We start from the raw sequence: 13,817 nt of genomic DNA, 5'->3' as shown, positions 1-13,817 counted from the left end.
CCCATCCCTCAGAGCGAGCACCGGAGCCTCTTGGGGAGCAAGCCCCCACTCCCCGCTCCTGGTTCTGGGCCTGGGGCACGGTCAGGAATGTGGGGTTTTAGAGCAGCTGCTGCCTCCGCTGTGGGATCGGGTCAGGAGCCTGGGGCTACGCGCTGAATAGGGAGGGCACCTGGGCTCCGGGAACGTGAGGCCGGCGGGGTGCTGAGGGCCGCTTCTGCCAGGTGCCCAGGACGGCGCCCAGAGGAGAGATGCGCCGTCTCTGTGCCGGGGTGTGGGTGTGAGGGAGATGTAGACACATACCTTTCCTGTTTTATTTCCAGCCGCTCCGAACAGAGTTCACTAAATCGATGCTTCGGCAGAACAGACCCAGGGTCCAAGGTCGGATGTAAGGCGCCTGTCAGGATGACTGGGCCACATTGTAGAGATTTCCCTCCTGGCTCTGCGGTCTGGTCGGTGACCTTGAAGCACGATGGTCCTCGTAGGCCGAGAGCCAGCCCAGAGAGGAGGGCACCCCCACCCCCACCTCCCCTTCCTGAAGCGGTTTCCAAAAACCAACACTGACTGGCTGCACACGCCCTTCTGTATTTCTTACCGGTCAGGCAGTGACTGCACCTCGCAGTATCCATCAGAAAGAACTCCTCACGTTCAGTGCTAAAGGTCACCGTCCACAGGAGAGCGAAGGCTGCTTCTCGTTTTGCTCCACGGATGTTTACTGGGAACTTTCTAAGTGCTCAGTGCTGGGGATTCCCCAGGGGTGGTGATCGCGCTCTCTGTCTGGCCTTTGCTGGGGCAGGACTGTTTGTGAACACGGGCCACGTGCCCGGGGAGCGTCTTGTCGCCACCGGGTGCCCCGGGGTGCCCAGGGAGGCTGCTGTGTTGAAGTATCCCAGAGAAGTGGTTGCTCTGTGTCGCCCTGGTGGTACCGCTGGGCGCCGGCTGTTTAAACTAGAGCTGCAGGTCTTCGGGCCTCCGAGCTAGTGATCCCACACAGGGCCTCACACATGCAGGCGGCCGATGAGGAGGAGGAGGAATAATCAGGGCAGTTGGTGGCTCTCTGTTCCTGCTGGGAATGCCCAGACTGGAAGGGATGACCTTTCTCTGGGGTCACAGAGGACCCAAGCCCAGCCAGGAGGCTCAGAAGCAGGACAAGGAACGGTAGATACGGGAGGGGGCAGGGGGTTGTTCCAGGGAGTGGACGGGGCCTGTTGGGGAAGTCTTTGAGAAGAGAGATCCCTGGGGCATAAAGGGGAGTTTTCCAGGACATGAGTCACAGAAGCGTGCCTGGGAGGGAAGCAGTATAGACAGTGAGTAGACTTGGGGTCTCGAGCGGGGGACCCACAGCCGGGGTCCCAAGGCATGGCCTTGATCCTCAAGGCGAGGCGGCCTGTAACGGCTCAGGGAGGCTCAGCCCTTTCTTGGAAGCCCACACTGTCATCAGGACCAGAAAAGCCAAGTTCCTGCGTGGCCAGCCCACCCGTCCGTGGTCTCCATAGTGGAAAGGTTTACAGTAAATATGGCCCCAGCTGGAAAGGCTTATCGGAAATATCGCCCCAGCTCTGCTGTCCCTCCATTTGCCCCAGGATACTACCGTGGTCCTATCATACTTCCTTTCTGGTAAAATCCCTTCTCAGGACGGTCTCTGAAGGAACAGCTGTGTAGGGGAGTGTAGTGGGCCGGAGGACAAGGGGCCCAGAACTTTTTTGGATTCCTGCTTTGTGCAACTTGGTGCCCATCTTGTGTTCCCTCATTTAAATACCAGAATGTCGAAGTAGAAGTGCAGGCCCTGGGGTTTTGGTTCTGGACCCGCCACAACGAAGGGAGTGTCACAGTAAAGCAAGTCAAATGACTTTCTTGGTTTCTCAGTGCATGTGAAAGATACGTCTATGCTATAGTGTAATTTACAACGTGTGCAATGGCATTACGTCTAAAAACGACGTACATACCTTAATTAAATATTTTATTGCTGAAAAGTTGTAACCATCAACTGAGGTTTCACGGAGTCATCGTTAGTCACAGATCACCATGACGAAAGTCATAATAATGGTAATGATAGCGGAAAAGTTTGAAGTATTATGAGAGTCACCCAAATGTGATGAGAGACCTGAAGTGAGCGAATGCTGCTGGGGAAGTGGCACCGATAGACTTGGTCCACGCAGGGTGGCCACAAACCTTCAGTTTGTGAAAAAATGCAATACCCGTGGAACACGATAAGACAAGGGTTGCCTGTACCTCATGTTCTGCAAAGGAAAGTGGGGCTGTCAGAAAATGGGGTGCCAGGACCCGCCCCCAGGTCTGTCTGGCACTCAACCCCGTGATCTTGCCTCTGACATAACTTCTGAGTCACCGCTGTCGTGGGCAAGGTCCGAGGCGCGTGGGTGACCTGGCAGCCCTTCCCCGGGGAGAGAGGACACGGGTAGATGACGTGGATGGGAGTCAGCGTGGCAGCGGTCGGTGCTCGAGACCACGCACCCTGGGCTCCAGAGTGAACACCCCTTCCCCAGCATCTACCTGTCTGGGCCGGTTCTAGCTGAGAGGCCCAGTAGATGCCAAGAGTGTGGTTTGCAGTTCAGAAGTGGGGCAGCTTGGACTTGAACTTGAATTTGAAAGTGGAGTCTGTGACACTCCGGAGCTTGTGCTCTTTGTGCTTTGGAATCTGTAGAGGCCTGGGCGATGAGCCTGGGGGGCCTGGCCACGTGGGGGTGGGAAGGGCATCTTGCCCAGTGTTTGCCCCGCCCAGCTCGGGTGGGTGTCCCCTTTGGGAGCAGGGGTGAAGCGGGAGTCCCGTGGGCTGGGACCTGAGGGGCGTCGAGGAAGTCGATCCTTGGACTCTGGGTCCCAGCTCCTCACCCTGCTTACTCCCTATGAAGCCCCTCAAAGCGTCTGCCCGAATATTGTCACCCGACGAGTCTAGATGCCGATGACGCCAGAAGTGGCGGAAAGGGACAAAGGCGGGTGAGGAACAGGGTGGCGCAGAGCCCGGCTGGCTTTCTCTGTGCCAGAGGGAGCCGGGGTGAGCGGAGATGAACCTCCGTCCCGTGGTGCCGGCTTTTCTTGTAGACCAAAGAGAAGTATGAGAAGTCGCTGAAGGAGCTGGACCAGGGCACCCCCCAGTACATGGAGAACATGGAGCAGGTGTTTGAGCAGTGCCAGCAGTTTGAGGAAAAGCGCCTGCGCTTCTTCCGGGAAGTCCTGCTGGAAGTTCAGAAGCACCTAGACCTGTCGAACGTGGCCAGGTGAGTTCCCGTTCAGAGAGGGAGCACGTCACCGTGTGGTCCGTGGAAAGTGGCTTTTGCGTACAGCTCAGTAACTGCTCTCCAGACCAGGGCTGGGGGTGGCCGTGTCTGTCCCGAGACCTCCTCCCCGCTGAGTTCTCCTGTCCGGGGAGGGTCTTGTGCCACGGGGTCGGCCTGTGTGGTGTACTCCCCTCCCCTCCCCCTGCCTGTGGCAGCTGATGGCCCACGGCTGGCCTGAGCCGGGGGGCCTCGGGCCACGCGCCGCCAGCTCCGCGGACGCGCTCTGGGCCCGGGTAGGAAGGGAGGGCCGCGGCTTGGACCGACCACAGCGGCGTATCTGAAATCAAGCCAGGAGCATTTCCCCGTGCTTCCCGGGCCGGGGTGCCCCACCCTCAGGACCACCTCGCCTCGAAGCCCTTCGCGAGGCCCTTCCATCCAGAGCAGCTGGCTGCCTGCTCGCTCAGCCCTTGACTTCTCAGTGGCCCTTGGACGGCACGGGACCTCAGAGACTCCGCTCTGAACCGTGACGTGGACGCCGCGGTGTTTCTTCCACACTCGCCTCGTCCTTGGTCCCGTGATGCCTCCTCTGGGACAGAGGTCCGGGCTAACTGTGGACGTGGACTTCAGCCATCCATATAGCAGAGCCGTTCAGAAAGGACTCACAAGTTAAGGCTCGTCGTTCGCAGGAAATTACATTCTCTTTGTCTCCTGTGTGACACGATAGAAACAGTCCTCGCGGAGCTACTGTCCCGGCATTCATTGTTCCTTAGGAGAGTCCGTACAGCGGGAGGCACTGTTTCCCATCTCACTGGCGAGAAAACGGAGGCCGGCTGTGGAGCGTGACTTGCCAGGAGCTGCACCGCTGGCTGGGGAGGGGGGGCGGGGGCTCGCCTCCCTGGGGAGTAGATGGCGAGTGGCCCCCTGGGGCTGTCGTGGCAGAATACCAAAAACCCGTGGCTTAGGACAGCAGAAACTTACTCTCTCACGGTTGGGAGGTGGGACGTCTGAAGGGAAGGTGTCGCGGGGCCGTGCTCCCTCTGAGGCTCTAGGGCAGAGGGTGCTCCCAGCGGGCAGGGAGTCTGCCGCCAAGCCCCGGCCCGTTTGGTTTAAAAGCCAGTTTGTGGGAAGGGTCCCCCGGGTGGCTCGGTTGAGCATCTGACTTCGGCTCAGGTCACGATCCCACGGTTCGTGAGTTCGAGCCCCGCGTGGGGCTCCGTGCTGTCAGTGCAGAGCCCACTCCGGATCCCCTGTGCCCCCCTCTCTCTCTGCCCCTCCCCGCCAAAAAATAAAAAATAACAACGACAAAAAGCCAATTTGTGGGAAGCCAAAGCTGTGGCTCGCGCACCGTGATCGTTGTCTGTCTCCTGTGCACGCGGAGGCCAGGGGACCATCCCGCCGACCCAGGCAGCACCTCCCGGTCCGTACTATGAAGCTGATTCTAGTGTGGCTGGAGACCACGTGCCTGCTGGGCCCCGGCTCTTGGCTGGGATGAACGGTAGCCTTCCCTGCCTTTCAAGACGGTCCTGTCTCCTCTTTCTGATTTAGCTACAAGAACATTTACCGCGACCTGGAACAGAGCATCAAAGCCGCTGACGCAGTGGAGGACCTGAGGTGGTTCAGAGCCAACCACGGGCCAGGCATGTCCATGAACTGGCCACAGTTTGAGGTAAGAGGAGGCTGTGCCCGTGACCCCGCTGGTCCGGCAGGGGCCTGGGCCCGTGAGGTTGAGACATGTGCTGACTTTCTCATTCAACTCTGTGCTGGCCTTTGCCCTGTTTGTGGGGCAGCCTTTAAGCATGGCTGTTCTAGAAACCAGCTTCATGTTCAGAGTCCCCAGGGCACTACTGAAGGGCCTTCTGAATCTCAGTAAAGACCCTTCTCATTAAGAATTCGGACGGTCACTTGGTGACCACTGGCATTCTCTTCTTGGTGGTGAGTGCCAGGACCCACAGGTCACGCGGGGGCCCCAGTTCCCCGCCCCACCCTGCCAGACGGCTGAGAAGGGGGCAGCCGCCGTGCAGCTGGGCTTGGCAGGCCTCCGGTCCAGGACGGGGTGGAGAGTGGGCTCTTCTTCCCCCTCACACGAGGCACTTTGCCTTGTTTCAGACGGGAAATTCAACCAATTTTGGTTCAGGGTTAACTTTCCTCTTTTCCTGATTTCCTGGGTCCGAGCCTTCCAGTATCTTTACATGTAAAACGGGAGGCCCTGAGGCCCTCGGGTCTCTTCCAGACACAGGACTCGGTCGCCAGGCCCCATCGGGCCCCACATGAGTCCTACCACCCTCCTTCTCTGAGGGAAGGGGTTCTCCGCGCCTTGTGATGAAGCAGGGGCCGGGAAAGGCTTTGCGGGCCCGCGGGTGCTGCCTTCTGGGAAGGACGCCTTGTGCGAGGGCCGAGGGGCCTCCCCTGCCTCCAGAGCTGCCAGGGTACAGGCTACACTCACGTCTGGCCTCACCACTTACCAGCCGTGGGACGCTGAGCGAGTGATTTGTTCCCACGTATCAAATGGGGAGGACCACGGGCGCCCATCTCCTCGGGCAGCTGGGGGTCGTGACCTGGTCCGTGCTGGCCGTTGTGTCAGGCCTCATACGTGTGCCTCCATCTTCTGGAGCTTCTGAAGAAAGCTGGGCGGGCCCCCTGCACTGTCTGCAGGAGCTCTCCCAGCAGGACGCCGAGAGCAGACTGGGCCCCTTCCTCCGAGGCACCTGCACAAAGCAGAGCCCCAGGGCCCTCCAGGGTGGAAGCGGACCTACAGGAGAAAGCACATAGCCTCCCTGCCCTCCCTCCCCCCCTCCCCCAGTGGCGGTGGATGGGGAGTTGACCTGTGTCCTGTGGACAGAGCCGGGATTTCCCCCTGCAGGGGGCGTGTGCTGCTCTCGGGAGCTGGCTCAGGAGGTCACCCCCCGCCAGTCCCTTAGGGAACGGAATGGTCGGGGAAGGAAGACTTGACAGGCCGTCCCACTGGGGTGGGTGTCCTGGCCGGAGCACACTGTGGCCCTTCTGTCTGTGGATCCTGCAGGCCGGGAAGCAGCACCCCCATGTGGCATATGCTTAATGGTTCTTCCAGGGTCATGAAATTACAGGGTCTAATGAAATTATTTGTTTTTATTTTCCATGCCGCAGGATGAAGTAAGTTTCTGTTCTTTGGCTAATGTATTGAATTCCAAACCTTGTGCCGTGTGTGTCCAGCCCGCGTGGGCTGCGTGTGGGCTCCACAGCCTGGTGCCGGCAGAGGAGCTGAGGCAGCATTTCTGCCCGTGCTGGTCATTGTTCTCGCGAACGGCCGGCCCTCCTTCCCCAGCCGGCCTGGTGTCGATTACGTGGGCCCTGGGGAGCCCACCCAGTCGGGACGGGTCTCTCAGAGTCAGCTGATTTTGGTTGGGAAGATAATTATCAACAAATAGGTGACCAGGATCTGGAGTCAGGCCCAAGTCTGCCACCAACTCTGTGTGGCCAAGGTCAAGTTTTCTGTCTGGGCCTCAGTTTCCTCGTCTGACAAGTTGGCAGGTTAGACTTGGTGTTTCTAAGATGCCTTCTAATCTGGAGGCCCTACAGGTACATGTGGGCCACGCTGTGGCCTCGATCACACCAAGGGTGAGTTCAGTGGAGGTGGTTTGGTAACGGGTGGGGTTACCTGCCTTTCTGCAAGATCGTGTTAGGGACACGTGTTAGGGACGGCCCTTCTTCCTTTCCCCACTTCCAGCGTCCCTCAGTGCAGTTGATAAAAGCTGTTTACGTGCTGGGAAACTAGGGAACCTTTGGGGAGTCGACTCTTTGCTCGGTTAGCCCCGCAGCACGTGCTACCAGTGAGGGAGCCGCTCCCGGAGACCTGTGAGGTCGAGCTGGCTTATCTGCCCCTTTGGTGATGTGACATCCAGGCCCTGTGCGTTTGCACCCCGTGGTGCGGTCCCCACATTGCAGGCTTGCTCAGAGTCCTGTAGCCAGCCCTCCTGTTCCCCTGGGAGCCAGAAACACTTTAGGGAATAAATAGGAAGGATCTTTGCTGAAAGAGCTAATTTGGAAGGCTCAAGGAAACTGGCGAGGCCTCTGGCGACCCCTGGTGGCTTAAGGTGGCCGGAGACTTAGTGCCACGTGGGCAGGGGCCGGATGGGGAGGCTCCCTGGACACCTGCGTGCTGGCTGGCCAAACTCTCTTCCCGAGACCAGGCCACCACAGGCCCAAGTCCCCACCTTTAGCAGTGAGGAGGGGGAGTAGGAAGGTGCCAGGAACCTGAGGTCGGCTGGAAAACAAGGCAAAATCGAGGCAGCGAGGCTACGTGTCACTAGCCAGGCAGGGCGGGCCACTGGCTGGCTGGCCGGTGTGTTAGACTGACGTGGCCTCAAACTAATGAACTTCCCTGTCTCTCTCCCTCGGTGCCTGCTGCCCAGGAGTGGTCCGCAGACCTGAATCGAACTCTCAGCCGGAGAGAGAAGAAGAAGGCTACTGACGGCGTCACCCTGACGGGCATCAACCAGACGGGCGATCAGGCTCTGCAGAGCAAGCCCAGCAGGTGGGCACTGGGGCAGCCTCCGTCCCCTGGGTCCTCTGCGTGGGCCGGACACTCCCCAGTGAAGCCTTGCAGGGAGCCCCCCACACACGTCTTTCCAGATGCTTCCAGGGCATCCAAGCTCTGCTGGGTAGTGGTCCAAGGGCAGCCCTGGGAAGGATCATCAGCTCACCTGGTGCCAGAGCTGTGGAAGGACCCAGAGAAGGGAGCCTTTGCCACACACATGGCTTCTGGCCCCAAGTGAGGGCGGGAGCTGATGTCAGGGGCTGGTCGTTGTGGATCTCCACTGGCACACGGGCAGGTGGAGGTCGCTGTCGTGGCTCCCTCTGGTGGGACCGGGCATCCTGGCCAGGTTGCTTCCCTGTGCCGTGTGCAGGGGCCTGATTTGGGAGTGGGGGCAGCACAGGACAGCATTGTCATGTGTCCCACCCACCCCCTTTTTTTTTTTGAGAGCGAGAGAGACAGAATGTGAGTGGGGGAGGGGCAGAGAGAGAGGGAGACAAATAACCTGAAGCAGACTCCAGGCTCCAAGCTGTCAGCACAGAGCCTGACGTGGGGCTTGAACCCACAGAACGCGAGCATGACCCAAGATGATGTCGGACGCTTAACCGACTGAGCCACCCAGGCCCCCACATGTCACCTCTTTGGTGAGAGCGTTGGTTATTTTATTTCCCACGTCACTGTTTGCTGAAACCTAGTTTGGATAGAAGAGGTGATGTTGAGGTCATTGGAATCTCTGGGAAAGCGTGTGCTGGACGAGGCCTGTCCCCGGGCCTCCGCGTCCCGGCGGGCAGGTGTTGCTGTCCTCTGTGGAGCTGCCCCTCCCAGAGGCCACTCCTGCCACACAGGCTCCGCACCCAGAGGCTTCCCTGCCACAACGGTAATGATAGACCTCACGGTTGTGCCTCCCAGGAGGGTCCGTGAAGGTTCCGGAGCCCTTTCTGCATCCCCGGGCACTGAAGCTCCTACCCGGGCCTCCTGGGCAGATGTGATGGGTCACCATTCAGATGGCTGTGCCTCCGTCTGGACAGGTGAACTTGGTGAAGTGGCCAGAGCAGTACGAGCTGTCCCAGGGATCAGGCCAGCACCTGTGTGACTGGCGCAGGGGTGTGGAGGGTGAGACACCACCCCAGGGGTCGGGGAGGAGGGCGTGGGAGAGTCTAGGCAGCCGGTGCCGCCCAGCACCAGCCCCCTACAGAAAGAGAAAGGTGCCAGGGAGGGAGGAGGGCCTGCTGGCCTCAGGCATACAGCCCAGGCTTGGGTCCGGTGTCCCTCGCCAGGCCACTGAGGCAGTGGCTGTCCACCTGGGGTCACTGGTGGCATTTGTGCCCTGCCCCCCCCCCCCACTCTGTCTGGGCCATCCATCCAGCGCCGTGGGTGCCGACCGCACACAGTCCCCCACTTGGCGGCAGGAGGCGGTGCTGGCCCCACAGGCCCCACCCTGCCACTTAATTCCACAGTCAGGTGCCAGGGCTCTTAGGGGCCTGTCGCGTTTCTTGGCCATCCTGTTCTGCACCTTGTGCCCACAGTCACTGCGTCCTGGCTGTTGGCCACCGGGCCGGGCTTGGGTCAGATTTCTCTCCAGTCTGTCCCCTCTGGGCCTGGCACCCAGTAGGCGGCTGATACAGTTGTGCAGATGGATGTTCTCTCTGTGGAGCACAAAAGGGCTCCTTCTTTCTTCTTGGAAAGGGCTTGGAAAGGGCTTCAGTAGGCTTTGGTGCCAATTTTGGAAGCTCTAACCCCAGAAGTGGGGAGGAGGCCACCGGACCCTTTGTAGTCAGGAGGAGGAGAGTGCTGTGCTGTGGGGTCTGGCGAGGGCCAGGGGCCTCCCTCCTGCTCTCCGCAGCAGGGCTCTGAGCCTCCCAGGCTGTCTGCTCCCCAGGCTGAGCCCCTCAGGCTGGCCCGCCAGCTCACAGCATCGGGAACGGGGGCCAGGTTGGGGGGCTGTGGGGAGAAGCCGAAAGCCCAGACATGACTTGGGCTCCAGCGGCAGCCTGTCCCGACCCCAGGCCTCCTGTTCAGGATAGCCAGTGTCCAGAGGCAAGGAGGGGAAATGGCAGTGTCGTCCTCTCTTAGACGCCGTAAGTGTGTTTAGCCACCAGAATATCACTAAGTGTTTTTGCTAAGACCATCTTCCCACTCAAACAACATATCCTCCTATCCGGGGCGGGGGTGGCCGATGTGTCCTTTCAGACCCTGGCCCTGTGATCCTGCAGCTGGGAGCATGCAGGCCCCGGGCGGGGTGCCGAGCTGGGGTCCCCTGAAAGCTGTCTCTCTCCCTGTAGTGACCTTAGTGTCCCGAGCAACCCCACACGGTCAGCACAGTCACTGTCCAACTACAACCCTTTCGAGGACGAGGATGACACGGGGAGCACCGTCAGTGAGAAGGAGGACGTTAAGGCCAAAAAGTTGGTGAACAAACATTTCCCTCCGGTTTCCACCTTGCTCGCTCTGTCTCTCGTCTCTCTCTGTCCAGGCTCCTGCCCCCTTGGCACTCAGAGCAATGCACGAGGCCTGCAGGAGGTGCCCGGCTGCCGGTGTAGACAGCCTCTGGCTCCTCTTTCGCTGGGCGGGGGGGCACCCATTAATAATCCGTGCTTGCTTCTTTTCTGTACTCTGCTAACCCTCGTCGAGGCCCTCGCGCCACCACCACAGGGAGACAGGTGTGCCGAGGGGCTCCTCTCCTGCCGAAGGAGCCCCCTGCCTGGCCCCAGGGCTCTGCGGCCTCCCCTGGCAGGGGTGAGGCTCCAGGCAGGGCCTCGCGCCTCTGCCGGCCCCGTGCTCGGAGCGCCGGGTCAACCCTTCCTTTCTTGCAGCGTGAGCAGCTACGAGAAGACCCAGAGCTACCCCACTGACTGGTCAGATGACGAGTCCAACAACCCGTTCTCGTCCACGGACGCCAACGGGGACTCAAACCCATTTGATGAGGATGCCACCTCGGGGACAGAAGTGCGGGTCCGGGCCCTCTACGACTATGAAGGGCAGGAGCATGACGAGCTGAGCTTCAAGGCTGGTAGGTGGGCTCCCTGGCGGGCATCTGGGGCGGATGCTTCCGACCTGCTAGGGGCTTAGGGTTTAGGGGGTGTCTTTGTTTTTCTAAGTCTGGGAAACTCCTGCAAGTTTCGTTTGCCGGTCCTCCCCGCCACATTTCAAAAGCAGCAGGTGCTCAATGCCACACGTTAGAAGGCATGAGGTGCCCTGGTGCCTTTGCCTGAGGCGCCACCCCTTGCAGGACCGAGGACCGGGCACAGCGGGGCACTGGGCAGGACATGCTGGTCTCCAGCACCAGCCAGTTTTCCCAGCAGCCCTGGGGGTCCCCAGGGGAAGCCTTTCTCCAGAGACGCCCCCAGCTGGCAGAGGAGCCCTTAGCCAGCCTCCTGGCCCAGACCCCAGAATAGCACTCGGTGTGCCCCTGGGCCACCTGGAGTCCCGTTTTAGGGTAGTGCCTTTTGAACTTACTCCTGCGGCCACATCGTATGTGTTCTATCACCAGCACACCTTTGTTGCCAGTAGCTGAAACTTCTGTTTTACAGAACAGTCTAGATCCAGATTACGGGAGCCCTGTGCCGCAGATTTTCTAGCCTTTGTCTTTTATTGTTTGTTTGTTTGTTTGTTTGTTTTTTAATGCTGGTTGCAATTTGCCAAAATGGGTTGCAACCCTCAGTTTGAAAGAGCCTATCTTAGAGCCTTTCAGAGGAGGCCCACAGACGTGGGCCCACAGAGAGCCAAGCTCCTTCCTTCTGCCTTGCTCGCTCCTCACAGACACCCCAGATCCAGCACCTACCCCTCTAGGTGGATGAGCTCAACCAGCGCAGGCTGCCGTGTGCACTGGGACGGACCCCCGTGCCCAGCTTGTGGGGCGGAGGGCCGTGTCGTGTGCTCGGCAGGCCGGCAGCTGGCCCCACACCCTCGAGCCCAGGGTTGGTCATCAGGTGCCCCTGGCCGCTTGTAGAGAGTCCTTAAGCACCATAACGCACCTTTGCCCAGTTTCTGAGATCTAGTGGTCATTAGCCCCTTACTTCATCTGTTCATTGATTCTTTTTTTTTTCCTTTTAAGTTTATTTATTTATTTTGAGAGAGAGCAAGCGAGAGAGAAAGAGCGAGGTAGAGAGAGAGAGAGAGAGAGAGGGAGAGAGAATATCCCAAGCAGGCTGCTTGTTGTCAGTGCAGAGCCCATCGTGGGCCTCGAATTTACAAATAGTGAGATCATGACCTGAGCCAAAATCAAAGTCAGACGCGTAACTGACTGAGCCACCCAGGCACCCCCTCGATTTAATCATTTTTAATTCCTAATTCTTTCTGAGTCCCGCCTGTTGGATTTGCCAACAGCTTTTAGATACAAACATCCTCGTCTGCTCCGAGTGAATTGATAAAAGCACACTGACTGAGACCCATGCTTTTAATCACCAATTCACGTTTCACAGCCCAAAAGCTGCCCTCTTCACCATGTCTGTTTTCTGTGTTATTTGTAACGTGACGTCTGCCCCCGGCTGCCACCGCTTCCTTCTGCCTGTAGCTTGTGCTGGCGCTCGCTGCTCCTCGGGGTCTCAGGTGCCCACGGAGCCTCTCCCTGGCGCCCTTGCCACCCCGTGCGAGTGTCACGCAGCTGGTCTCGCCGTGCACCCGCGAGCCTGGCGGCACGCAAGGCGGAATGAGGGAAAAGCCAGTTGTAGAAGCGTCGGCCCTGCCAGGAGCCCACAGTGGGGGGCGGGAAGGACAGGAGAGGACGGAGTTTACCGCTCGCGACGCTCACCTCCGCCCCGTGTTCGCTGCTGATGTTGCCGAGTCAGAGTTGTGCGGGGGCCGGTGCTAACAGAGCGGCCCGGTGCCCATCTCGGGCGCAGCGGCTGCAGGAAAAACCACCGCCACGCGGGAGTGACGGCAGCTGCTCAGTGCATATCGGCCACCACCCGGCCCTTCCCCGATCTGACGCTTAATCCTCCCGGAACCCGGTCTGCAGATGAGGAAACGGGGCCCAGGCGCAGGGCTCTTTGCCCGGTCTCCTAGCCGGGCCGACCGGCTCCCACTGGCTCCTCGCTCCCGGGAAGGTCCGGGCTGCGGGTTCCCACGGCGTCTCCGCAAGGTGGCTCCTCGCCCGTCCCCTGGCTCTGGCCCCCTCTGGCCGCCAGGCCTGGACCTTCCCCCACCACGGCCCCGACCCCACCTTTGGTCTTCGTCCCCCTGGTCTGGCTCCTGGAAGGGCCGGGCCTCCCTCTGTCCCCTCTCATGAGTGTATCTCCTCCACTGCCCGGGGCCTGGCTTGAATTCGTGGTTCCTCCGTGTCCGAACAGACCAGACGTGCATCAGCCACACTAACACACGCGGCGAATGGCTTCCATTTCACAGTGTTTGGAGGGGGGTTGAGGACAAATGTCCCGAGCTGGGCGCTGGGGACCGAGTGATGGGTCCCTGCCCTTCCCACAGCCTGCTCTGGACACAGATGAAACGAAGGCATGAGGCAGGGCAGTGAGTGCTGGAGGAGATACCAGACCGAGTGGGCCAGGGCCCGGGAGGGAGGACAGCAGGAGAGGGTGGAGGAGGGGTGGTGTGGACCCTCGGAAAGGATTCCTCTGACCTGGCCTGGGACAGTCAGGAGGCACGGGCCTGTGGCATTTAATTTTGCAGTGTCTGTGGGAGCTGCTTGTTTTAGGGTCACTGAGAGATGGCAGCCATGACACCTCTCAGAGGCCCCTGTGGCCGAAAGGACGGCTTCAGGTGCAACCTAGTAGAGAAATAACCAGGCCGCAGGCCCCGCTTTGTCCCCCAGAGAATGCCTGCCCCTTCCCCCCAGGTCCGAGACCCTCCGTGGGCCCAGGGTGGGGGCTGAGCCACGAGGGCGACTCTGACCGGGCGGTCAGCCTGTCGCCCACACCGCTCACCAGGACCGCTCCCTTCTTGTCTTGAAGGGGACGAGCTGACCAAGATCGAGGACGAGGATGAGCAGGGCTGGTGCAAGGGACGCTTGGACAACGGACAGGTCGGCCTGTACCCCGCGAACTACGTCGAGGCAATCCAGTGACGGGCCAGCCGGCTGGCTGGCGGAGGGTGGAGGCAGCGGTCCCGGGAGCTCCGTTGGC

At 60.1% G+C, this 13,817-nt stretch overlaps 1 protein-coding gene across 3 annotated transcripts in view; it reads left to right on the top strand.

The window, feature by feature from the left end:
* PACSIN2 (protein kinase C and casein kinase substrate in neurons 2) overlaps positions 1 to 13,817 on the top strand; it is a 132,082-nt gene extending 118,265 nt beyond the window's left edge. For 2 of the 3 annotated variants that reach the window (XM_019447104.2, XM_053895715.1), the window contains exons 6-11: positions 3,058 to 3,233; positions 4,779 to 4,899; positions 7,622 to 7,743; positions 10,026 to 10,148; positions 10,557 to 10,753; positions 13,647 to 13,817. In XM_019447104.2, coding sequence (XP_019302649.1) covers positions 3,058 to 3,233; positions 4,779 to 4,899; positions 7,622 to 7,743; positions 10,026 to 10,148; positions 10,557 to 10,753; positions 13,647 to 13,759 — 852 coding nt within the window. In that variant the 3' untranslated portion in view covers positions 13,760 to 13,817. The remainder of the gene's footprint in view (positions 1 to 3,057; positions 3,234 to 4,778; positions 4,900 to 7,621; positions 7,744 to 10,025; positions 10,149 to 10,556; positions 10,754 to 13,646) is intronic. The other variant, XM_053895714.1, reaches the window with a different exon arrangement.

Source organism: Panthera pardus, unplaced genomic scaffold (assembly GCF_024362965.1).
Source record: "Panthera pardus isolate Hobbes unplaced genomic scaffold, ASM2436296v1 HiC_scaffold_6, whole genome shotgun sequence".
NCBI classification, from domain to species: Eukaryota; Metazoa; Chordata; class Mammalia; order Carnivora; family Felidae; genus Panthera; species Panthera pardus.
The sequence above is the reverse complement of the archived record's forward strand: the minus strand, read 5'-3'. Positions and strand labels throughout refer to the sequence as shown.